Raw genomic sequence first — 27,072 nt, forward strand, 5'->3', positions numbered from 1 at the left:
CCTGCGCTGATGTCATAAAAGGTTGCTGGGACATGCTGGAAGCCATTTGCTTTCAGCGCATCGAGGGGAAAAGAGGTAAGTTTGTGGTCAGGGAAAGGAATCAGGGAGAACAAAGAGGCATTGGGGGAAGGAGAGGGTTTTTCTTTCCCTCAATGTCTCTTTCGTGTGCCCACTAGACACCAGGGATTTTGTATTTTTTGTGTTTCGGGGGACCTTGATTGTTTCGGCCCCCTGGGAAGGGTCACTCTCCTTTGGGGAGCAATAAGTTTGGCCATTCCTGCCCCTCTTGGGGGCAGATCGGTCTTTTTTAAGCCCATCTGCACCTAAGGTGGGCATAAACCACCAGGGATGTTTATTTTGGCAATGATGGGGAGCAGCCTTAGGGCAAGGGTCACTGCCTCTTAGGGGCAATTATTTTGTCTCTTTCTGTATCCCTTGGGAACAGATTGGTCCTTAAGGCCAATCTGCCCGAGGGGTGCAGAAAACCACTAGACACCAGGGAATGTTTCGGAATGTTTAGTGGAAGTGTGTGTGTGGACTGGTGCATCATTTGTATTTGTGATCATAACGTTTTATTTCTCCTTTTTATTCTGGGGCAAACCTTTATCCCTTTGCTGAGACTTTTGCTTGCGGTTTCAGCAGTGATAGATTTGCAGTTTGTGTAGTTGCATGTGTTGGGTAAGAAAAAAACGTTTTTGCACTGTTTACTCGAAATGAGTATCCTAGCCATTCATGAATAAGGTTTTTGTAAATGGTGGAATAATAGCAGCATGTTTAGCATATGTTTTATTATGTGTGACTTTCTCCTTGGATTTGTGCACGACGTGCACTGAGTTGTCTTATGTGTATTTTTATTTTGTTTTGTTTTTCCTCGTTAGTGAGATATCAATAATACTTGCTGTGTCTGTACAGAGTAGGTGCTGGTGAGACTAGAGGTCTCTGGCAAATGAGTGGTATTGTTTTTGAGTATATAGGTCTTTGTGATAAAGCCACACTTTATTACTTATTTTATGCAACGTTAGTCGTCGTTGACTTATTTGTCAAGCTACTTTTATTAGTAAGGATAACGGCTAGCTAGCTGTAGTATCACTGCTCAGCCAGTTGTTGGCATGCTTTTTAAATCTTCCTCTGACCATGATTAGGAGACTGACTCTCCATCTGAGGCAGAGGAGGAAGTGCAAGATTCTGGCAGTGAATTTTCTGATCAAGTGGAATCATTTTATGATGAAGCAACTCTCAGAGCAGAGGAAGTGCCTGTTTCAGAGGAGGAAAGTGATGCATCTGGATTGCAGCCTAGGGCTGAAGGGTTTCTGATGAACTCTGGGTTGCCCCAAACATGGTGCAGCCGGCGCCGCGTGCCCTTCCCGGTGTCACAGTGTGTATAGTGAATACTGAAAGATTTTTGCCTATAAAATTTCTTTCAGTTGTTTATGCACAAGGATTTTTTAGGTCAGATTGTTGAACAGACTAATTTGTATGCTGAACAGTATTTTGATGGGCGACAGTGCCAGACTTAAAGACCTGCTCTGGAGCTACTCGGTGGACTCCCACAAATCTGGATGAGTTGAAGAAGTTCTTGGGTTTAACTTTGTTGATGGGTTCGATAAGGAATTATGTCTTCATATTTGCCTACCAGTTCGTTGATGGAAAAGGCCATATTTCCTCCAATCATGAGTAGTCATCGGTATTTGCTTCTGTTTTGGGTGCTGCATTTTGTTGAGAATGCTTTGCCTTACCATGAAATCACCTTGATAGTGACCGTCTTTTTAAGATTCGACCTGTCCTTGATCACGTTGTAGATCGATTTTCAGAGATCTATGTTCCAGGAAAAGAAACAGCTGTGGATGAGTCTTTGATCCTGTTCAAGGGCCATTTGGTTTTTAGGCAGTGCATTCCTAGCAAGTGGGCATGTTATGTAATCAGGATGTATATGCTGTATGGGAGGTACAAGCTATGTCTGTAATTTACAGGTGTACACAGGTAGGGATTCCAATATAGAACCCCCCCTGGTTGCGCATCTCCTTTCAGAGTTAGTAAGAAAATTGTGTAGGAACTTGTTAGAGGACTTTTTAACAAAGGCCATCACTTATACGTAGATAACTTCTACACTGGTGTGCAATTGTTAAGGGAATTGTTCAAAGTGGACACTGTTGCTTGTGTTTGAGAGGGGACAGTGCAGTGCCTTGCATAGCTAGGAACCATTATCTGTGAAACGTGCAGACAAGAGGGCTGTCTACAAGCCTACTACCATCCATGATAAAAGTACTTCACCTGTGTCTGTTTGGGGTCAGATTGCTGAAGTGAGCAAACCTGTGTACATGTTAGACTACAATAAGCACATGGGTGGTAAACAGAGTAGATAAGAGGTTGTAAACTTACATTGCTGTTAGTAAGCCTTACACTACGTGGTATAAGGAGTTGGCTATCCATGTATTCCATTTAGCAGCTTTTAATACTTTTGTTGAGTTCAAGGATTATTCTCCAAAGTCAAAGATGACATTTGTTCAGTTTCAGGATTCTGTGATTGGCAGCCTTGTTGTAGTGGAACCTGCAAGTGTTTCTAGAGTTAGAGATGTGGAGGATGTGACTAGATTGAAAGAATGCCACTTTTCCGAGTACATTACTTGCATGCACAAAAAACAAAAACAATCCCTGTCAGCGATGTAGAGTCTGTATGCAAAGAGGCATGCGGAAGGAGAGTTGTATGCACTGGCCTGAGTGTCCTAAGCCTGGGCTGTGTGTGCCCACATGTTTTAGATTGTACCACAAACAAAAGAGTTTTTGGGAGAAACCATGAGCGTAAAAGTGAACTGCCGGTCTGCATCGTTTTATACTTTTTGTTCAGGTTCACATTTGGCATTAGTATGATGTATTTAGTTAGAGCTGTTGTGTTTGTAGTTTTGTATTTGCTAACAACTGGTTTGTGTTTTCTTTTATGTTAAAAAACCTGTGAAGGCGGTGTATATGGACTGGTGTTTGGCAGGTGGTGTGCGTGGACTGGCGCTTGGCTGGCGGTGTGCGTGGACTGGCGCTTGGCTGGCGGTGTGTGTGTGAGTCGGTGCTGAGTTGCGGGGTATGTAAATAGCGACTTGCTGCTGGTCACTATAAACACTGCTAGCCAAACGCTAGCCCACAAACTCCATCAGCTGGTGTGACTGCTGTGTCGGGCATGTGGGCGTATGAAAGTGATGGGCCCTTGAATGGTGCTGTCTGTTGATGTGAGTGTTGTAAAGTGCTGGGTCCAATGCTGGCGGCTTGAATGGTCTTGTGTGTGTCATGTATGAAAGGTGTGCGAATGGACTGTAAAGCGGTTGGTGCCTTGACCCAGTTTTACAGCTCACGAGCTGTGAGACTCTGGTTCAGTTTTTTGCCCTTTCAATTATGAACAGTGCATTTCATTTTTGTGAAATCTCTTTAAATATTTTAGGTTCTGAACCTTCACTCACCCTCGTGCAAAATCCAACTATGATGTGTGTATACCAATGGAGACAGTAAGAAGAGAGCGCTTGGTCACCTTCTCAAATTACTAACCACCACCACAAGATGTGAGCACACTACGAAGTCTCTTACGTCTGTGATGTTTCAAACTCTCAAATTATAAAAATCACCATTTTAAACCTTTGTCCAAGGTTACCAACATCTGTTTTTTCCATAGGGAACTACTTTTCAAAAACGCCTGCAGTCCCAAGTACCATCATTTCAAATGAAGCACTCTATTGTATTGCGGGCCCTATGGGGAAATTCACATCCATTTCTGGAAGGGTATCCATGCCACTAGCATTTTGTAGGTCAAAGTATAAGCCAATGTCTGCGTGATGAGAAGGATAAAAGTAATCTGCCTCTTCATCCGAGTCATCATCATTTAGAATGTACTAAAGGCCATGTAGATCATCCTGGCTTTAGCTAAAAAGAGCCTCTACCCTCCAAAAGTATTCCTGGGGAGGCAGGGGCTGGAGTTGTGTCTTAATAAGAGGTTGGGCTTTGCTGATGGCGTAATGTGATATAGGGTGAGGCCTTGATGGAGTCAGCTTCAGATTCAAAACCGAAATCTGATTCTGATCTGGTGCCGGGGGATCAGGGGTCAACACTGAGGGAGGAAGAACTAGTAGAGCCAGCGGCAATGGAGGGTATAATTGGCTTGACAATGAAGAGGGAGCAGTGTGACATCATCCAGGACAAGTCGGCAGAGGGGTAGGGCACACTGGCAAGAGCTCGACTTGAAGCCCAGACGGACCTGTGGGCCAAGGGCTCTTTGAGGCGGTGATATGTTGCGGGGCGGACATTAGTCCAGAGAGCCCTGGACTCGTCAGTAGCGGAGTTGGCATAAGATATGTTTTGGAATTCAAAGCCTGAATCAAGTTCCTCAAATGATGACTAACTTCTCCCAGGAGTGGGAGAGCCTTGTTTGTTTCTCTAGTTTCTCTTCTGCCTTTTCTTCGATTTGTCTTTTTCTAAAAGTTTGTGAAATGTCCTAATTGACCGTGGTAGAACAATGGAAAACTACCAGGGGAATCAGGTGCAGTAACTCAGATTTCCATACTCAGGGAAAATATCAGAAAAAACAGCCACAATTCCTGCCATTATCATTCACTGAGCAGAAATTCCAATACAGCATTTCTGCCCACCTTGTAATGAAGGCTTAAGAGAAAAGAGTCAGCGTACAGGTAACCTTATCCTAATTTTGCTTCCAGGCCTTATAACATTCTCAACATGTGGGTAGACTCAACAACAATGGGAGAAGGAATCAAAGAGGAAAGACCGTATGCAGTAGCTTAAGTCTAGCCAAAGACTTAACAAACGTTCCTAGCCACACTTAATATCACTCTGCAAAAATTCACAAAAGAACGCTGTTGACAGAATGTATGAAGCCGTTTATTGACATTTTTCTGACAAATGGATGCCTAGAAAACACCATCTAGGATATCAGCCCTTTCGGAGTTTGCAAGCTGTAGCAGAGGGTGAGGGATGACGTTATCCACCAGGAATTATAGCATTCAAATGCTGCTCGTTCGTCGTCATCGCCTCCTTAAGGTAAGAAAAAGTGGGTTTGTTTTACGCAGGTTACTAGTTTATCCCAGTTGGAAGGGCAAAGCACACTTCATGTCCCAACTGTGTAAAACCTCCTCAGCAAGGGGCCAGGGAATGTGAAAAAATGTAGGCAGAATTTGGAAAACGTTTAGGTAAACACAAACAAACCCTTCATTGCAGTATAATTCTTCAACACTTTTGAAAAGAAGTAAGAGAGGGAGTCCAAGGGCCACGCTGTTCTTAAGGATCACTCTGAAAAGTTCTAAGGTGCAAAGGGCTTGCAGCTGGCATAGGCACTTGGCCTGCAATTACAGCCACTAAAAATGCCACTTCCACAAAAGAAGTTTCATGCTGCAGGAGGCCACTCATTCCGAATGCTTTTGCATCAACCAGGTAAAACCTAAATCAGATTAGAGTGCCCATAAGACACAGATCCCAGTCAAGCATTTGCGAGGCACCTGGACGCATTTGATTTGCCATGTACTAATTTTGAACATATTTTTTTTATAGAAACCTTTTATTAACTTTTCTCCTTCAGTTACATCAGGGCACTGAGGCCCTTCACCATCAAAGCAAACAATAGACAAAGCAGCACTGTCAATCAGCGTCAATACATAGCATATCTCAGGAGCAGGCAATGTCATAGGCAACACATGCAGGTCTAAAATCTTCCCCCCTCCCACCTATTTGGCAAGTAGTGCCTTTCTGTTCTTTTGATGCCCATTTGAGCCTCATCTTGATTGTTAAATATCCATAGTTTATATGGGACCGGTTCCAGATTAATCCCTCGTGCCTCCACCCAACCACTACATATTTTGTAATACTTTTTGGTGTACCCCCTTGCTACGTATATGGTTCTTACCAATCTCATGCAGAAATCCATACCTCTGGCCCAACCCTCGAACGAGGGGGTGTGTACTTCCTCCCATGCCTTTGCAATATCCCTCTTAGCGAGCACTAGAATAAACCACAGGAGCGTCTTTTGATATTGTGTCCCTCCGAGCCCATTGGTGATGTGTAGGATGATCAGCTTAGAATGCCTCTGAATTTTCCAGCCCAATACCTCCTCTAGCTGTCCCAAGAATTCCTCCCACAAACAGGCAAGAGCAGAGCAAAGCCAGAACGTATGTGTTAATTCTCCTGGTACATCCCCACAACGCAGCCAAGCACTGTTGGTCAGAAAGCCCATGCGATGGAGTCACGTCTAGGGTAATGGGAACAATGGAGTAGTTTTAATTGAATGTGCCTGGATTGTGAGGCTATGGCTGCCTCTTTGGTGCCTCCAATGCCTCCCACCAGTCATCATCGTCAAAGTTTCCTAGGTCCATCTCCTAGGCCCTACGTACCATCTCCATGGGATCTGGCATATTCCTTAGAAGCATTTTATATGTTTGTGATCGTTTGTATTCTGTCATGTTTGTCAATAGGAGCTTAGACTCCAGAGACAAGAGCTTTGGTACCCTCAGGGCATAAGTCGGGTCTGTGCACCCTCTAACCTACTAATCATCAATGATAAGGAGGTGTGCCGTCCAATAATAGAGGTGAAAATCCAGCGTGGCTATGCCTCCCTCAAACACTAGCTGACATTTGTCCAAGGAGATGCAATGAGTCCTGCTCCCCCAGAGCAACATACGCAATTGGGAGTTCACTTTCTGGAAAAAGGATTTAGCGATGGGAAATGGATGGTTCAGCAAATGGTATAAAAAGCGAGGTAGTGCCACCATTTTGAATATGGTTGAGCGCCCCAATATGGACAATGGGAAAACCTTCCAAAACCGGATGTCTTTAGACAATCTCTCTAGCTGCAGTGCCAAGTTCCTCTCAAAGGAACTATGTGCGCGCCCAGTGACAAACACCCAAGTATTTGAACTCTGCGGGTTGAATCAATAGGCCAGATGCCAATGTCATTTTAGTTGGGTACAGGGTTATAGGATGGAATACAGACTTCCGAGGCGCCTAGAGTACTCGTCAAATATCTCTAGGATTTGCAATGCCCTCGGCCCGGATATCTCAGGTTCTCCCAAGTACAGAAGTACATCGTCTGCATATAACGATAGTCTGTCACTTACTACATCCTCCCATTGATAACCCCTATATAATGGGTCCACTCTCACCCAGGCAGCCAGTGGCTTAATCACGACTCCCAACAGCAAGGAGATAGGGGGCAACCCTGACGTGTGCCCCTCTCTACTGGATACCATTCTGAGACCCGCCCCCCCATGTGCAGCCTGGCTCAGAGATCAGTATAATGAAGTCTCACAAAACTGAGGAACCGGGGTCCGCAACCAATCCACTTAAGAAAGGTGAACATATATGCCCAGTCAACTGAATCGAAGGCTTTCTGAAAATCGATGGATAGCAAGGCCCTGTGCTCCCCCACTGATTCACTTGGGGCAATAGCATTAAGCACATGCTGCAAATTGTGCCTTGTAACCTGCATCGGCATAAACCCGATTGATTTGGGTGTACCAGGCGATCAATGATCCTTCCCAAGTGATTGGCCAAAGCCTTTGCCCACACCTTTACCTCTGTGTTCAATAGCGAGATAGGTCGGAAATCCTCACAGTATTGGCCAAAAGTTCCCAATTCAGGTAGTAATACCGTGTCTGACACCCGAATATCCGGCGGTAATCTACCCTTTTCCAGCACCTCTCGGAACATTTCCAGCGTTGGCTGACCTGCCTGTTGCCATACAAAACGCAAATACTCTGATAGAAATCCATTCGGTTGGGGCACTTTCCTGGGGTTCAGCTGGGCCAGTGCCGCCCTTAATTCTTCAACTGTAATGTCCACCTCTAGGGAGTCTGTCTTCTCCTGAGAGACCAGGGACTGGTAGGTCCTGCATGAACTGGGTGAGATCTGAGCGTGGGCTCGTTTGATCTGCCCGGTAAAGGTCCTGATAATAGTTGGTGAAAGCCTGAGCCATCAGCCCATGGCCCATCATCCTCGAGCCATCCCTCAGCTCAGTATACTATGGCAGCCAGCCCCATCCTAGGTGTGCACAGTAGTGCAAGATTTTACTGGCTTTATTGCCTCATTGGTAGATTCTGCTGTGTGTAGCGTTCCAGGCTTCCCATGCTTCTTGTCTTAGTTCCTTTTGCAGCAGAGTCTCTGTGTGTGCTAGGCCCCTAAGGAGGTCTTTCTGATTTGGGGAGGCAAGGCGGTCCTCTAGGTCCAAGATGCGCCCCACACCCATGTCCAGGATCTTCTTCCTACTCCTCCTTCTATGGCTTTCAGATAACTTTGGCCCTCCCAAACCACTTCCTGTGAGGTCACCGAGCCCATACTGTCTGCAAAACATTGCTCACTGTGTTGTTGGCACATTTCCCTGAAATCCTCCCGTTAGAGGTACCACCTATTCAACATTCACCTAGCCCTCACCCCTCCCGCGCCCCCTGTCAAGGTCATCTCTATTGGCATTTTGATCATATTTGACAATTAAAATACGCTAAAAGTTTGAATGAGAAGGGGGCTGCGGGGACTGTGATAAAAAAAGCCTTTTGGTGGTCTGTGTCGAATTTCAGAATGTTGAGGCTTATCCTGTGATCCACTGCACAAAGACAGTCCAGAAACAAGGTTTGAGAGGATAAGATGTTGATATCCAGCCTGATAAGAAGCTGGGTATCAGTGTTAAAAGCAAAAAGTAAATGAAAGGATTGAATAAGCAAGGAAATAGGAATGGTGTATACACTGAAAAGAGTGTGGCTGAGAGGCACAAAGAAGAATTCCACATGTAATATCTTTAAAGGAGCAGTTAAAGAGAGGCAACACCATCAAATGCCCTCTTCCCTGGAGAAACAACTCAAATCAGGCCAAAGCAAGGTCTTCTCACGTGACTCAAATAAACAAATTAAGTGTATTGAGAGAAAGACTCTGAAAGCTGCTGAGACATTTAAAGGGAACATAGCAGCCTTGCCATCCATATCCAGGATCATACCGAGATCATTTAGAACAGTTCTGAGAATAGACTAAGATAGGAAACATATACAACAGGCCCTGGAATCATATAAAAAAGTGGTTTGGTTGTTATAGTGAGTTAAGCGTTTGTATACTTACGTATGTAGCACGGTTGTTCCTTGGTAAAACTTACCATCATCTCGAGCTGACTGGAAGCTGCCACCTCGTTTCAGAGAAGTTGTCTGACTGAGTCGGCCTATCGGAGAAGGGCGCCCTTCATTGTCCAGGTCAAGCATTGGACTGTGCTGCACTAGATTTCCTAAAAATATACAACAAATACGCAACATTACAGGTCTAAGATCTCTGGATAAAATACCATCACTGCTTACGCCACCATTTGGCTCCTTCCACAGGAATGAGGATGTCACATAAAATGCAGCTGGATAACAATTATAGCCAAGGTCGTTGGAATTATGACATTCGGCTGCCAGTGTCAGATTCAGTGCAAAGATTAACCTATGAGTTTTTAGTTAATGACTGCTGTCCTCAGGTGTTCATTTTTTTTGTAGTAATGAGGTGCAATTTTGCTCAGACATAACAATAATAGGTGCTAATAACGAAATAATAATGTTACAGATTGTGCCATATTATGCTGCTTCATTTGCATTTTTTCCCGCCATCATTTTGTCAACCCTGATGCAAAATTTGGCATAATCCCAGTGTCTCGATAATAGTCATAATACCCACTTTGGTAAGCAGAGCTTCTTTATGCACCAAACTGTTTTGCACATAATTGAGTAAGTTTATATATTTATTTGTGTTTACCCACTCTAAATGCGGTAAGTTTCAATAGCTCTATCAGAAAACACTACACTCAAGATCTGTATTTTTGTGCATCAATTTAAGAGTGGATAGCGGCAACTGTTCAAAATGTTAATATTGCTAGTAAATTGGAGTCAGTAAGATAAAAGCGGAAGAGTAAAAACAGATCATATGAAAAATACAAAAAACTGGCAAAATCATTCGCAATGCTGAACACTGCTGTAATGCAAAACCCAATCAAACACAAATTGGAAGTTAATGGTGTATTATGAACACATAAATATAACTAATGCAGCTGGGACGTAGGCTCAAGGTTTAACAAAATCTTATAACAGTCAAAACAGTTTGTTGTTAAAATATGGTCAATTATAATAATATAGGCATCACAACAAAAAGGATACACGTTCTCTTAAAACTTTTTTTTAAAAACAATACAATTATACCTTTCAATTGGAACATCATTAATCTTCGCCTTAATCATTTTCTTTTTCACTTTGTAAAGGAAAGACATGTATGTTATAAGGCTCATGCATCTTCTTACTTTGCAACTATTCACAGGTACGTTTCATAATTTCATCTATACTTTCAGATTTGAGAGTGCCTGTAGTCTACCCACTTTAAACTACAACCCAAGTTTTTTGTCAGAGTGCACCAGAGAAGCTAAATAAAGGACTAACAGGACACAGAAGGGAACACGATGATGCCTTCAGCCAACAAAAACCTGAACATACCAAAGCAGCAACCTAAGTTCAAGAAAACAGCCTGAGACCAAAGCTTTGTTTTGGGCAGCGATATCAAAACTCATGCCATATTTAATTTTAAGCTTAACTTAATAACTTTTAAACGTTTATTTGCACTATACACATCTCATATTAGACCTATTTACAACTTTGAGCATAGATCCCTGTTGGGCCCGACCCTTTTTGCAGAGTTATCCCCAATCTTTCTGCCTTCCTCGTTTGTCTGTCTCTCCTTTAGTTATCTTTAGAACTAGTCACACTTTACCACTGCTGATCAGTGCTAAAGTGCATGTACTCTCTCCTTTAAACTTGGTATGATTGGCTCACACCTCATAGGCACAGTTAATTTATCTGTAACTCCCTTGTACAGTGGTATCCCCAATGCCCAGGGCCTGTAAATTAAATGCAACTAGTGGGCCTTATGCATACTCTCCAGAAAGCCATCATGCAGGCGGGGTTGGGTTGTAACCGGGCTACATCTGCATACTGAATGGTCTCCCTGGGCTGGGAGAGAGGGAGGCTACGAGCACCTACATTTGTAAAGGCTGTGTCATGCCCTCACACAAAGGGCTCATTTGCCCCCTACGGATGCCCGGAGCCATGGCTGGGGTTGAAAGGGGGTGATGTGCACTTCTAAGGCTCCTTTGAAGTTCCCCATAGATCAAAGACATTTTGAGTAGAAGTACACAGGCTGTGACCACATGACTGTAGACACTGTGTGGACTTGTTAACATGACGCTGCTGGCTCTACAGACTGCACACTGCCAGAAGGAACATTTATACTGCCAAGAGGAACCACAATTGGGCTGACTTGTTTGTTTTGCTGACCTGTGGCCTGCTGGACTACAAGAAGGACTGCCCCTTTGTTTTAGGACCCTGATGTGCCAGCCTGCTGCTTGCTCCCTGCTTTCGAGCTTCCCAGTTGTTCTCCAGGGGCTGGGTGGTGCGCCCCCTCTCTGTTTTGCTAAACGCAGAACTTGCCAGCATGTGCTTTTCCTCTGGGTCTTTAGCATATGTTGAGTGATTTATCATGCCCAGAAACAGCGCATGGGGAGAGCCCCTTGTGGGGAGGTGCGTGTGGAGCATGCTCCCCTGGAAGGAGAAGTCACACAGCCTAGCACATGCAGACGTGCGCTCCCTTTTACTGGCCACCAGTGCGTGCTTTCAACAAACCACTCTCTGGCCTTGCCGATGGAAATTCGGGCTGGGCTTCGTGCCCGGCAAAGCCCCATAGCTGGGAGGCTCAGTTGAACTACTGTAACTCCCCACATGGGAGAGCCTGCAGTGCCCACCCAAGCCTTTGATTTCCCATGCAGGGGACCTAGCGAGGTCTTCCCGCCAGCATGGGTTGTGTGTGCGTCCCCCCCGCTTTGCGCATACCTTCACAAATCAGCTGGCAGGATGGGAAGGAATTCTTGACGGAGGTCCTGATCTTGCTGACTCTGCCTTTTTACTATATTCACTGAGGTAGGTGTGCATGTGTTCCTGTATTTGCTGATGCTTATATTACAGCATAATATATAATAGAGGTGCATTTCACTGTATTTATGTGTTTTTGTAATGCAGGTATTAAGGACTATTTGTGACGACCATAGTGATGATTTATGTATGGTGATGCTTTGGTGAATCATGTGTCTTCTCTTCCTAACATAACTGCTGCATTTCATGACCTATTGTTATGGTATATGTTGTTTTTGCTTTGCAAGGATAACAAGCATATTTCAGAATCTGACTTGTATGCACCAAGGAGGGTGTTTTTGATGAAATGTGCAACATAAAAATCCTTCTTTTATTGCACTCATCGTGATGTATGACAATTGCCCAGTGGGCAAGGTAATTTATGATTCATGTCACGTTTGGTCTATGAATTATGTACAAAACAGTTTTGTTTTATATAATACTGCATGGAGTCTCTTATGTGATGTGTTTGTCAATGGATTGTGTGTGTTGAGCACACGATTTACACATTGCCTCTGGGATAAGCCGGACCACTCTTGCCAAGCTACCAAGGGGGTAAGCAGGGGTTATCTTGGGTATGTAACTCCCTTACCTGAACCAGAGTGGAGGGTTCTGCCTGACTTTATCTGGGCCATGCCTTGGTCCCCTGGCGAAGACCTCATCCTCTAAAGGGCCAGTGTACTGAAACATCAATATGTATGTGTGAAGGTGGGAAAAGGGCTGCAGAAAGAAACTGCCCCAAGCCCAGCAACAATTGCAGATTCTTTAGTGAACAAGGGAAGTATCCTCCTTTGAGGTCCCCATGACACTGGTGTCCTGTGTCTAGACTTCCTGTGGGATACAAAGGGAACCCAACGTGTGTCCTACCACCATGACCTCACCCCAACAAAATAGAACAAAAGGCATCATATACCATGACAGCTCCTGCAACCAAAAAGACAGTTAAGACAAAATCCGGTGAACAAGTAAGCATACATCAAAGAGCCAAACCGACAATACATAACTAAACACCTACTCCAATTTCAAAACCACTTCTTACAGGGACTAATTGAGAGGAACAAAAGAGCAATCATACCTGCAGCAGTGGTTCCTCTCTTGACTATGGGTAGGGAGGTAGCAATGTCCCTGCAGCAAGGTGGTCAACAAAACAGGCTAAGCCCCACCTTGCCAACACATTTTTTGTGGCCACAAGCTGGCTATTCCTATCACATCCTCCTGCAAGGTCACCCCCGAGTTGCAGAGGACCAAGACCTGCAAAAGGGCGGGCCACACCCCAATAACTCCAAAGGTCTTCTATCTTGAAGAAGAAAGGTGAGTTCTGTTATGCCCTCTACAGAAGTTTGCTCTCCCCATTTGGAGGAGAGCCTTGAGACAATCATGGCTCGCAAGAGCCATCACTAGATGACAAATTAGGTGCACTCATTTCCACTATTGTCAATGTTTTATGTGTGTGACATCAGTGTTGTACAAGGATTTACAGGCCTTTGCCCAAATAAGTTAACGGATATCCAATTATATGAAAAAGTGTGTTTTAATATTTTAAACACTGCTGCTACCTATTTCTATGCAGGTTGCTGCATGTGTGATTCTAGTAACCATACCACTATCAATTCCTCAGAGCTAGTTTGGAGCAGTTATTTGTGGTGCACAGTTTAAACTGTGTTGAAAGTCTACAATGCAGCATTTGCACAGGCCCTGAAGAACAAAGTCATTATTTAAGAACTTCATAACATACAATGGAAAATAGGACAGAATGGAATATAATGGAAACAATCATATCTAAGTAAACCTTGCATCTTCTTTTAGATATTGAAATTGTCCAAGGCACTTTTTTATTTCCTATATTTGTAAAGATCCAGAAATCTTTAAGGTGGTATTCATTGCCTACCACGGTTTCTCCAACATAGCACCTCCTAGAACACCACGCATATTTGAAACTTTACCAGTGTTGATTAATATAGCAGAAAGATTATAATACAGTAAGTTAAGTGGTGAAACAATAAAATGGAAAATGTATGTTTAATATTACAGACAACAAAACTCTTAGAAGAAAAAATAGTTACAAAAAATGATAAACATTGGTTTGAAAGAAATACTTCCAGATGATCAAGCAATTATAGAAGGACGTGTTTAGCGGTGTAATCACCATTCAAATGCTCTTCACTTGAACACCTAATCGCTGACAAGTCCTTCCACTGCTCATTCCCACAATCAGATCTTTGCTAATAAATATCACATTAAATGAATACAAAATACTTTGATACATCCATACTCCTCCTTTAACTAATCACTGCACAACTAACAACAAGTTAGATTTAATGCAAAACAAGGTGGGCCAATAACACTGTTCCCCTTTAAACATCTCTCACCCATAAACCTCTTAACAGTTCTCAATATTAATACATATAAACGGTAGACATCAGTCAAAAAAACATTGATTTCTTGCAAGTGTTCGAGCAAGGTCTTTATAAAAGTAGAAATACAGACTATTTATTGGTCAAAAATAAAATACTTTATGATTTTTATTTTTTATTTTTTTTATTTTTTTTTAAATCGAAAAATTCTTTCCAACCACTTGAGTTCAATTTCTTTCACCAAATACCAAATTTCTGGCTTCTACTTTGCATATCTGGCACCTTAAATCTTTCCATGTTGTGCCTAATCTCGGATCTCAATGCTGGTCTGATTTCTACCCTGTATATCCCATAGTGTTGTCCACATACCACTTCTGTCTAATCACCACCACTACCATTCTTAGTGTCAGTGGTGTTATTTGGCTCCAACGTTTCCCCACACTGATTAATTGTTATGGACCAACATTGATTTTACTCTGCACAATGGCAAAATGGAGAAATCAAAATCCACTTAATTTATGATGTATCTTGTGCTGCGATAAATTACAGTCATGACACAAGTTAGCAGAGTTGTGTTGTTGTGCTAGAAATCTCCATCCAGCATGCAAAGTCATCCCAGTGTGGTGCCCAGAGTCGAAGAAGTATAAATCAAATCTTGCAGTTTAATTTTACAGTAACAAATTAAGTCTACACAATACTCAAAGGTTTTTTTGCATGAAATTAGATGCCCGTGATGTGGTGATGTTACATTTTGAGATTGGAACGATTTATTGATGCGAGGGAGTGTGTCAAATCAAATCAATTAAATTATTGTAGAATTAAGAAAAAAACAATTAAAACAAGTAACATAATACAATTCATTACTAAATAAACGAAACTGTTGAATATTAACATCTAAAATAACATGCAGCAGGGTGGAAAATGAATAAGCTGGTTTAATATGGTGATTCATCTATTGCCTTGTTGGTGGTATTTTGAAAAGAATAACTTTAAAAAACAAAATCCATGGAACCACTGGCCAGAAACACTGTCTAATGGACTGAAGCATTCCTTTAGTGGCTGAGAGGAAAGTCAGATATTTCACAGTCTAATTGATGGAATTAAAAGTCTCAAGTGATCATTTGTGATACTTTAGCAGTGAAGGATTCTGTTGTGGCCTCTTTCTATCTTACAACTTCTCCCCACTACCTTAATGTTCCCTGCTGCTCAGCCAGTGAGTGAGGTCATCGTATGGTTGGAATGCTGACAGTGTGTGTGTGCTCGGATGAGTGGACAGTTGGAGTGAGAAGGGCTCAGTGGCAGGATGCTGCTCCTGATGGGACTTTATCTGCAACCTATAACTGAGCTAATAAACTTACATCTTATAACCTACGAGTAATCATCATTGATTGATTACAAGACTGGCATCGATTTAAGGAAGAATCAGCGTGTGAAAGAAGAAAGAAACTGAACCTGCAGAAAATCTAAGTAGGAACGAGATTACAGAAGAAAGCCAAGAGAAGAGAGATTGAAAATCTAAGATAAAAATATGAGGCAAAAGAAACTGAAGATTGAAGTGAAGGGAACGCCCTTGAAGCCAAACCAGTGTCTTTTCTACCAGGCAGCCTGTACTCAAAAGAAGTTAGAGGGTGTGTGACTTGTTAAGCTTCAAGGCAAGCTGTTTAATCTACTAGGTGCAAAGCAAACCAGAAGTGAAGTGGCCTGCAGACTGAGAAGGTGGTCTGCTCAGCTGTGCACAGAGCCAGACCTGTTATAACTGCTTGTATGGACTGGGTATATTGAGGAAATGGTCTGCTAAACTACATGTGTATAGAGTTAAAAATGTACAGCACTGAACATTTGGCAACCTAGTGCAAAGTCAGTTGGAGGAACAACTTTTGTCAGCATTTAAACACTATCCGAAGAGTGATCCGTGAACCTGTGCAGCATCCACTTGAAGCGCTGTGCTTAATGGCACACATTGTAACAGTTACAGTCTTCCTGTTGACTGGGTTGCTGAGTTTCCCTGCCCCATATTCTGCAAGAGAGGTCATTGGGTGTCTGATCTGTTTCCAGGAAGCTTTCTGAGGGGGAAGACTAGAGCGCTGACCTGGCACATGGGAAGAGCTTGTGTGCAGTGGAGGACCAATTTTACGTACGAGGATATGGAACTATGCGTGCCTTTTAATGGAACAAAATTTACAGTGGCAATATATTACGTGAGAAGTTGCTCACAGGCGTGGAGTATTTTACTCAATCCCATACATTGCTTGAGTGTATTTTTCAATGCTGTTATACTGGATTTTAAAGATGTATTGGGTTGAATTGAGCAATGTTATGTTTATGCTGACAATGCTTACCACTGCTGAAATTAATTTTGAATGCTGTATTGAATTGAGAAATGTTATGCCTTTACTGATATCTATCAATCCTACCTATGGGGTTAAAGGTGTGGGAGCAGTGTGTTAAACCCAATGTTAAGGGGAGTACATCCCAGTGATATGTATCAATCCTTTCTATGGGGTTAAGGATGTGGGGGCAGTGTGTTAAGCCCAATGTTAAGGAGGGGGAACACCCCAGTGATGTGTGTTTACACCCCAATGCAGTGGCGGTTATGTGAGACCCTAGTTCTGTTTAGGTGTATGGTGATGGGGGTATGTGTTTACACCCCAGTGCAGTAAAGGTGGAAGAAACAAATCCTGTTGAGTGTTGAGTTGTGGAAGGCAACAGGCTCGTGCTGTTACAGTGTGCAAGATGTGGAGGGGAAACCAGTAGTGTTCTCTGTTGGGTGAGCAGGGAAGTTTTGAGTTATTTGTACACTTGTAGTGTACATTTCTGGAATGTTTTAACTGTGTTTTACCATCTTACATCCCAGTGGAGTATTGAAGTTATGTAGAGTGTTTGTTAACCTTTTCTGTTTATTGCAGAGAGTGTTTGTTAATCTGTTCTGTTTATTTCGATGGGGTGGTACTCATAATTTTGGAGGGCGGTTGATGGGGGTGTTTTACCGTTTTTCGGTCTGTTGAATATTTCATTGTTTTCATAAGGAGGGAGATATGTTGTGGCCTCTTTCTATCTTATACATTTTCCCCACTATCTTGCAGATTCCTTAACTTTGAATTCTCCCCAGCCGTCAGAATGGATATGGAAGATTTTCGTGATAAGTACCCCTGTGTGCGAGTATTTGAGGTCAATCGGCTCTGCATCCGCCTTAGTCCATCCCGGAAATGACATTGCGGTTCCTATATAGGCGCCACCCAGGCACGCTGATGTTGGTTTCTTTTCATGGCTTTCCACACCAGAAGTGCAGAGCCATGAAGAACACCTATTTCTGGTGTATCAAAACTAGGGCCCTGTAAGGGAAGTCCCAGCCCCTAGAAACCAGTTTGCAGTGTGAAGAGAATGCGTTGATTGGTAAGGTTCTGCAGCTATAGTCTATACCAGAAAAGGTGTTACCGAATGTAAGTAACTTGTCCATCCGATAGAGACTCCTTGCTGCAGATTCCTTGCCTTTGAATAGATACCCAAGCAATACCATCCTTGGAGGAGGGTCTGCAAACCAATCTCAAACAAAAAAGTCCTGCAGGACCAAACACGCAAAGTGCCAGTCCCAACAGACCCGACTATCCAAGCAATAGTGTTTGGTAAACGAATGCGGAGATGCCCACATTGCGGCCTGGCAGCTCTCCAGGACCAGAACTCTGAGTGCTAAGCAGTCGTCGCAGCTTTAGCTCTGGTGGAAAAAGCTAGCAAACCTTCAGGAGGTTGTTTTTTGGCCAGTGGATAGCAGATCTTCTTGCAGAGTACGACTCAATGGGAGTTGTTTTGCTTCTGCTTTGCCCAACCTTTCTTCTTATCCACATAACCCACTAGGAGTTGGTCATTTAACTGGAATCATGGATACGGTCAAAGTAAAATACCAATGCTCTTATTGGGTCCAGACGGTGGACCCAATCCTCATCCTTAGAAGGATATGGGGGTGCGTAAAAAGTAGGCAGTGTGACTAACTGGCCTAGTTGAAAAGGTGTGACCACTTTTGGAAGAAAAGGAGGCCCTTGTGTGAAGCACCACACAAGGGAGCACATAGAGAGCTAAAGCAGCTTGGGTGACAAGGCCTGCAGCTCACTTACTCAACAGGCAGATGTCAGCAACAGCCAGACTTTTATTGAGGATCCCAAAACACAACCCAGTGTCCAAATCCACTGAAAAAAAAAAAACTCACTGGCTCCCCATGAGGCAGAGCATCACATTTAAGGCATTGTGCATTGCTTGTAAGGCTTTACATGACTCTGGCCCGATTTTCTAAACTCCTGCATCAAATGGTACACCCAAGCAAGACCACTACACTCGGCATCAGCCAAATTTGCAGCTGTCCCCAGGTTCAAAAGGGTGACCTGGGGAGGCAGAAGAATTGTACTGGGGCAGCTAAAGCCTGGAATGCTATGCCTCTGTACATCAAAGAGTCATCTAACCTCCTACCATTCAGAAAGGCTCTGAAAAACCTGGCTGTTCAACACTTGTTAATGCCCCCCATGTTCCCACATTGCCAACTAAGCTCAATCAAAGCCGGGTATTCGACCACTTTACAAAACCAATTAACATAACATATATAACATGCAAGGAAGGCTGTTTTCAGTGTAAGAAGTATGAGAGGGTAATTGTGGATAGACTCAAAAGGAGGACACATCAAAAAGGTTTGGACCAAATTACGGTCCCACTTGGGCATAATGAATGGAGAAGGAGGGATGAGATGAGTAAGACCTTTGAGGAACGTATGTACAATACAGGACTTGAGCGAAGAGGGTTGATCAGGCAACCACAAGAAGGAAGAAATTGCAGATAAAAAGCCCTTAACTATGCCCAAAGCAGAGCCCTGCCGGGCAAGGGAAGGAATGAAAAGTCAAACCTCAGAAAGGGGATCAACAGATTTTTCAGCACACCATGCCACAAATTTCTTACAATGACAGGCATATACCGTCTTTGTGAAGGGACTACTGGCTGCCAAAATGACATTACAGACTGCCTGATAGGAGGATCAATGGCCATGCTCAGTAACTCAGGATACCAGACTCTCCATGCCCCGTCCGGAGCCACAAGGATGACTTGGGCCTGGACGTTCCTGATCTTCTTGAGAACTCTGGGTAGTAGTGGTATGGGTGGAAAGGAGTACAGGAGGCCTGAGTTCCGACTCAAGATAAAAAGAGTTTCCGAGAGACAGTTGCCTTGAAAACTCCACAGCACAAAACTGCTAAAAGTGCACGTTCTCAGCAGAAGCGAACAGATCTAACTAAGGCCCTCTTCAATGCTGAAAGAGACCTTGCGTCACCTCTGGGTGGAGAAACCATTTGTGATCTGCTAGGCATCTTTGGCTGAGTTCATCTGCTCTGGCATTCAGAAAGCCTGCCAAATGGTAAACTACCAGGGATAGGTCCTGCTGTTCCAGCCATGTCCAGATATACAGACCCTCTAAACAAAGGGTCCTGGGCCCCACCCTGCACTGTTTGTTTCAGTACCACAAGGTGGTGGTGTTGTCCATGAACACCTGCACCAGCCTTCCCTTGATGGAGGGGAAAAAGGCTTTCAATGCAAGTTGGATCACTCAGAACTCCAGCAGACTGATATTGAGTCTGGATTCTGCTGTGACCAGAGTCATCTGATCTCCACCTCTCTTAGATGGCTGCTCCATCCCAGAAGTGACGCATCTGTCACTACTGTCAGATTTGGCTGCGGAAGGGTGAGAGGTCTGCCTCTGACCTGATTGTGGTTTGTTAGGCACCACTGCCGATCTTTTGCAGTTCCCTCCGAGATCTGGACCAAGTCAGAGAGATTCCCTTGATGCTGCGCCCACTGAAACTTCAGGTCCCTCTGAAGATCCCACAAATGCCATCTGGCATGTGTCACCAGCAGGATACAGGAGGCCATGAGTTCAAACAGCCTCAGAGTCAATCTCACTAAAATCCAGGATAGAGGCTGAAACATCGGTATCATAGCCTAGATATTCTGGACTCGCCACTCGGGAGGATAAGCCCAAAACTGCACTGTGTCCAGAACTGCTTTGATGAAAGGGAGTCAAGTGTGACTTCAGCACTTTTATAGTGAACCTCCACAAATGCAGGAGGTTCACCATAGTCTGGAGGCGAGAGACGACAGACTGTGGCGAGCCTGCCTTCAACAGCCAGTCATGGAGACAGAAGACTGGAACCCCTGATCTCTGCAGATGAGCTGCAAATGCCATCACCTTGAGGAACACCCGAGGGGTGCAGGTAAGGCCAAAAGGGAGCATGGTGAATTGAAAATGCTTGTGGCCAACTTGGTGACCATGGTGGTAAAGGGGCAGACTAGAAGTGTTTGGAGGCTGCTGCAGTTGAAAAGGGCAGCAAACTGACCAGACTGCTGGCCACCTGTCCCACGGGGTCTATAGGTACCACGCCCTTGTCCACAGAGGGTGGATGAATGCATGGCAGGGTGGCAGGCTGGGAATTGGCATGGCTGGAAGCCCCTCCAGTAGCAACGAAAGGAGCGAAAAGCATATTGAGGGGTGCGAGGGGCCGCTTCGAGGCCAAAGGACCTGACCGTAGCCCAAAAGTCCTTGAAGCTCTTGAGTGCTGAATCTGCCTTGTCTCAGAAGAGACAGGTGCCATCGAAAGGCATGTCCATAAGGGAAGCTTGGACATACCCCTAAAAGCCAGGCGTCGTCACCCAGGCATCGCGCCTCAGTGCCACTGCAGATTTGATTCAACCGATTTGCTAGACAGAGCGGTTTCCACAACAAAGAATTGTGAATTTTGCTGAATCTCTCCCATCAGCAACAGACTGAGAAAGTATGGTCTGAGCCAGCTCCAGAACCTGTGGCAACACTTGTGCAACCGCGTCCAAAATGCATTTGGTGTTCACGGACTGCAATTTCAGGCTGGTGGAAGTAAACTTCTTCCCAAATGAATACAACCTCTTGGATTCCCTATCCAGGAGAGCGATGGGAAAATCATTGTGGGAAGTTGAGGCTTGGAAACCAAGCTCTCAACTGTAGTGGGTGGCATGGGAAAGGTTAGGTCCCAAGTGCAAGGCGATGGAGGCAGCTATCGTCCTATTCACAGGGCTGGGTTTGGACCAGGTACCCTCAAAAGCCTTCAGATGCATGGCCCGGGTTATTGGAGCACAACTTCTGGTCACGGTCGCTCTTCAAAATCACAGACAGACGAGGTGTAGATACATCACTGACATCAGCCGGTGACCGGCTCCGCAAGACTTCAAACCTGTCTGGCGTGAGGACATCCTCGACACAAAGAGGAAAAACCTCACAAATTGTTGACAAAATGTCGAAAAAGTGCAGTCAATAACTGACTGAGGGTTAGCTCTTCTCCGGATCAGCGCAAGTTCTAGCACATAAAGAAAAGAAGAAAACGAGCCAATTACCTGTAACTTCAGTCACCAGTAATGGTATCTTTTATAGATCCACATGCTTGAAGCATTCCCTGTTGTTGAAGTGGGAATCCCACAGTAGCATAACATAGCAGTATGTATCATTACCATAGGCTCCAACAGCAAAGAACAGTCACTTTAACAACTTATCTATGTCCTTTTTAAAAAAGGACCAAAGACCCTCTATGACCAGTCAGGTGACAGCACCCTCTAGAATACTTCCAAGAGAGGCTGCATTCCTCAGATTTTGGAGCAGAAGTGTAATAACTTCTCAAGAGCCATAGAGGCAGCCTCTCAGGGGAGGTGGGTGGATTGCATGTGAATCTATAAAACATACCAATACTGGAGAAATGAAGTTGCAGGCAAGTAACTCATTTTCTTCTCCAGTATTGGATCTTTCATAGATTAACATGCTTGAATCAGAATAGCAAACAGTTATTATAAGTATGCTTTTGCGGCAATATAAATACCCTTAAGGATGGTGGGTAACAAATCAATACAATGTATCTATATCACCTAAGTTTAAAGTTCCAGACATGGAAAAAGAGGTATTCAGGTTAAAACATGACATGGAACTATATTTAAATAGCAATATCAAAACCTCATTAACAGAGGCTCACCTTATTTGAACAAATGACATAACACTGCTTGTACTACAGCTGCATCATCAGGGTGCACTGATTCTAGGCAGTAGTGCTGTGTGAATGTGTGGGTGCTCTTCCACGTTGCAGCATGGCAAATCTTCTCCAATGGCACTCCTGCAAATAGAACAGTCAAAGTGGACATTGCCCTTGCTGAGTGTGTTGTGGCTTTGGCTGTCAGTAGATTACCAGCCTTTGAATGGCAGAATTGGATGGCGGTGGAAATCCATCTTGCAACAGTGGCTTTTGTGACTGAAGCACCTTGTTGATTTTGACCATATGATACTAAGAGTTGGCCAGTTTTACGAATTTGCAAAGTACGATGCAAATACAATTTGAGGCACCGTTTGACATGGGTATGGAGAGACTGTTCATCTGGAGTAGCTGGATTTGGGAAAACAGTGTTCAGTGTGATGAGCTCATTAGGATGAAATTGAGAAGGAGCCTTGGGTATGAATCTTGGGTTTGTCTTGAGGAGTACATCATCGTCAGTGAAATGTATTAATGGTTCCCGAGTTGTGAAAGCCTGTATTTCACTGACTCTCCTAGCAGAGGTGAGTGTTTGACAGTTAGGAACTCTAGACCTGCCTTGTGAATGGGCTTGAATGGATGGCTTCATTGAGATGCCATTCCAGAGGAGGAGTTCTGACCAGAGGCAAAGCTCTGACTAATGCAATCATGAACTGTTTAATTATTCTCATGGAACAAAGGGAAAGAGTGAGATGAACGTCTATATCGAGACTGCTGCGAGGTGAACCTTGACAGACATATGCACTAAACCTGATCTAGAGAGTGATAGAGATATGGCAGAATCTACTCAGGTGATGCGCTCAAGGGATGTAGGTTAGATTGTTCCATTTTAACCTCTATGTCTTGGTGGTGGACTCAGCTATTGCTTTAAGACAGGATATCCCTACAATCCTGAGGAATGTCTAGGTCCTTAAATTCACTGAAATCAGGAGCAATGCACACAAGTGTAAAGAGGCTGGTTCTGGATGCAGGACCTGGACCTTGTTCATGGTTAACAATGCTGGCAGTGCTGGGAGGTAAATGGGATAGCATTCTGACAAGAGGAGGAGTTCTGTCAACCAGTGCTGTGTGGGCCACTTAGGACCAATCAGGCAACAGCGCTCTCTTCTAACTTCCCTGAGAACCTTCTGTATGAGAGGGAAGGGGGGGGAAAGCATTCCTCCCACGACCTAGGAGTGGATACCGGCTGGCGTAGAAATGGCATTTGATATTGTTGTCTGTTTCAAAGAGATACAATGCTGGTGTGCCCCAGGGTGAATATATGTGGTTTTCCTGTGCTTGATCTAGTTCTCACTCGTGGCAACTGTCCTTTACCCTGCTGAGTGTGTCCTCTGCAGTGTTGCTGACTCCGGACACATGCTTGGTTCTCAATTATATTCTGTGAATAGTGAGCCAATTCCACACATCCTGGGCCACTTGGGAAAGCATTAGTGATCATGTACCTCCTTGTTTATGTAATGCATGCTGGTCCTATTGTCTATACGAACCGGCACTGAGGCGTCTGCTATCCTCGAAAGAAAAGCCTGCAGAGTGAGAAAGATGGCTTTCAACTCCAGTCTTCTGATTTCCAAGGCTTTCTGTTGAGTCTACCACTTACCCTGAATTTGCAAGTCTTGCAGGTGGCCACCCTAGCCCTGCAGAGATGAATCTGTGGTTACGACAAACTCTGGAATCTGAGGTAGAAATGTGAGGCCCCATGATAAATGAAGTCAGAGACCACCATAGTAGGGTGTCCTTCCTGTTTGAAGTGATAGTTATGATGTTGTCTAACAATCCTTCCATCTGGATCCACTACATATGCAATTCTTCTTGCAATGGCCTCATCTTCAGTCACACAAGAGGTACGAGACTGATTGCAGAAGACATCATGCCCAGTAAGGTCTTTTACAGACGATTTGACTTAGACCTTCTTTTTGACAGCTTTACAGCCAGAACTCTTAGCTTGTGTTGTCTGTCTTGAGATAAATTCACATTGTTGTTGGTTGTATCCAGAACAGATCGTAGGAACATAATAGTTTGTCTTGGAATAGCTACTGATTTTTGGAAACTGACAGCAAGACTCAGCTTGTGAAATAGGTTGAGAGAGGTTTTTTTGGCTCTGGATTCATAAAGCTTTCCTGGGGATTTGAGCAGCCAATTGTCCAAGTAGGGAAACACTTGGTGACCTGGGGTTGTGAGAGCAGATGCTACTGGTGCCAGGAACTCGGTGAATGTGTGTGGTGCCTATTCGATTTCAAATGGGAGGACTTTGAATTGGTACTGGGTACCAGCTACGGTGAATCATAGATATTTCCTGTGTTTGGGACATATGCGGATGTGAAAATATGTATCCTGCAAATTGAGAGTTGACATGAAGTTGCCCGCTGTTGATGAGGTGCAGAATATCGGAGAGAGTTACTATCCAACATAATTGCTTGCGTAAGAATTTGTTCAGTTTTCATAAGTATAATAAGAGCCTACATTCCCCTGTTTTCTTTCGTATCAGGAAGAATTGGGAGTAGAAGCCTATGCCCTTTTGTGAAAGCAGAACTCTCTCGACTGCTCCCTTTTCAAGCACGGTGAGGGCTTCCTTTCTCAGCAGGTGAAGACGAGGGGAGTGCGTTCCCCTTGGGGGTTGTTTGACGATCTATTTACAAATTCTAGGGTATGGCCATAAGTGACCAGGTCCAATACCCATTTGTCCAATGTCATCTCTCTCCAATGGGGTAGACAGTTGGAGATCTTCATACCCACAGGAAGGGATAGGGTGCCTGTAGCCGGCACCCGGTGCAGGTCACGGTTTACAACCTGTCTCTCTACTCTGGGAGGGTTGCTTTCGGTAAGGGCCTTGTTTGGTACGGACTGCTGCAGGAGGCTGATGGTAATGCTATAGGTAAGCTGGCCTGTACTGTGCTTGAAAGGGCTGAAACTGCTGAAGATGTTGGTATGACCCTCTATACGTGGGAAAAACCCTTCTACAAGCTCCCTGAAAGGAAGGTTCCTTACACTGAAGGGTGCTGAGGGATCTAGCAGGGTCGGTGTCCTTATTTATCGCTAGCAGCGCATCATCTATGTCCTTCCCAAAAGGCGTTTAGCCATCATAGCTCATATCCAAAACCTTAGACTGGACCTCTAATCTGAATGACATCAATTTCATCCACCCTTGACATCTGAGCATTGCTGCTCCAACCAATTGGCAAAAGCCTGCTGATGCGACATCCAGAGTGCAATTTATCACCTCAGAGGAGGTGTGTTCTTCTTGAAGGGTTTTTGTTGCTTCTGCTTTCTTTTTGTCAGGGATAAGATGATGGGAGGGGCCTGACTGATTTCCTTCTTTGTTCCTCAGAATAGTAAAGGAAACAATCAGCCTGCTCGATAGAAGCTGGGAGTTGAAACCTTGTCACTGCTCTGTCCATCAAGTTATGAACACTCCCTGTCCCCGATGTCCTCTGGGGGAGAATCTGATGGATGTGGCAATGGAGGTGATGGTGTGGGAATTAGGTAGTCATCCCACTCATTCTGCGAAGAAGAATTTTCTTGTATCTCTATTTCCTCTCTCTCATCCTTCCACAAAGAGAAGTCTTCTCTTGGTAGTGCCGCTATGCCTGTCCCTGGTGTCATACTGGGAGTTACAGGTGGCGGGATATTTTGAGGTTTAGTTGGAACAGCTGTTTGAAGTGGAAGCATCTGCTGTTCAATTGTTCAGGAAACCTCCTCCTTTAATCCCGTAACATAGCTTGCAAATCCTGGACCAGCGTCTGTAGTTCCTCCTGCCACTGATAAAGGTGCTGGTAATGCCTTCTTGCCAGAAAAGCATAATATTGCTGATAATACTGTTCGTCTTCCGCCTCAACGTCAACATCCTCTTGGCATTTAATCAGTAATTCGGACTGTGCGAAGGCCCAAAGGGTCAATCATCATTGGACTCCTCCATATCCAACGGATGGGATGGAAGAAAAGGTGAAACTTTACGGGGGTATATTAGTCAATGTTCTTGTAGCCACCTTTACTATCATCGTTGATGGTCTTATTGACGAGACCGTCACTGATGCCATGGTTGGAACTGGAGCTGCTGGCATCGATGGATGTTGCTTCGTCATCAACATTTCTTTTTTTGGAGTTGCTACTGAAGGTTGTGTCATCGACGTAGCTGTCGCTGACTGCGTAGTCGCTGACGGAAACGTCGATGATAGGTGAATTCTCGTCAATGATATGGGAGCGTTGATAGCTGCCATCGTCGTCATTCCTACCGACTATGGCCCCATGGACGAGACAGTGATGACAGTCGTCAATGTTGGCAGCAAGGCTGCAGCCGATGATGATGTTGATACCAACAGTGTTTTTGAAGCAGTCTTTTGGTGGTTTGTTTTGTTGAATCTCCACACTTTAGGGATAGAGTGTTGAGCTGAGAAGGGCCTTCACTGTGGAGATGTGTTTTTTTTTTTTCTCCTTTTCCAGAAAATCTTCATGGTGTGATTTTAAGGCATTTCTACTCTCCTCAGATGTGCCCTGGTCAAAGGATATTGCCTTTTTTTCTTGACTTCTCAGAGGTGTCACTGTCCTCCTCAGAAGTGGTAGCCTTCTGATTTTTGACTTCTATAGCCACAAAAGTAGCCTCCCTTCTCTGTCCTTCAAAATCTTAGAAGAGAATGTTCTACATATCTTACAATCCTTTACCTGATAGTTGGGGTAGCGACAGTAAAGAATTCTTTATGTGAGTCATCC

General features: G+C 44.2%; 1 protein-coding gene across 4 annotated transcripts in view; it reads right to left on the reverse strand.

The window, feature by feature from the left end:
* Nucleotides 1-27,072, reverse strand: part of EXOC2 (exocyst complex component 2) — a 1,213,422-nt gene that overhangs the window by 669,315 nt on the left and 517,035 nt on the right. For all 4 annotated transcript variants that reach the window (XM_069217791.1, XM_069217808.1, XM_069217816.1 and 1 more), the window contains one exon: nucleotides 9,119-9,244. In XM_069217791.1, coding sequence (XP_069073892.1) covers nucleotides 9,119-9,244 — 126 coding nt within the window. The remainder of the gene's footprint in view (nucleotides 1-9,118; nucleotides 9,245-27,072) is intronic.

Source organism: Pleurodeles waltl, chromosome 2_1 (genome assembly GCF_031143425.1).
Source record: "Pleurodeles waltl isolate 20211129_DDA chromosome 2_1, aPleWal1.hap1.20221129, whole genome shotgun sequence".
NCBI lineage: Eukaryota > Metazoa > Chordata > Amphibia > Caudata > Salamandridae > Pleurodeles > Pleurodeles waltl.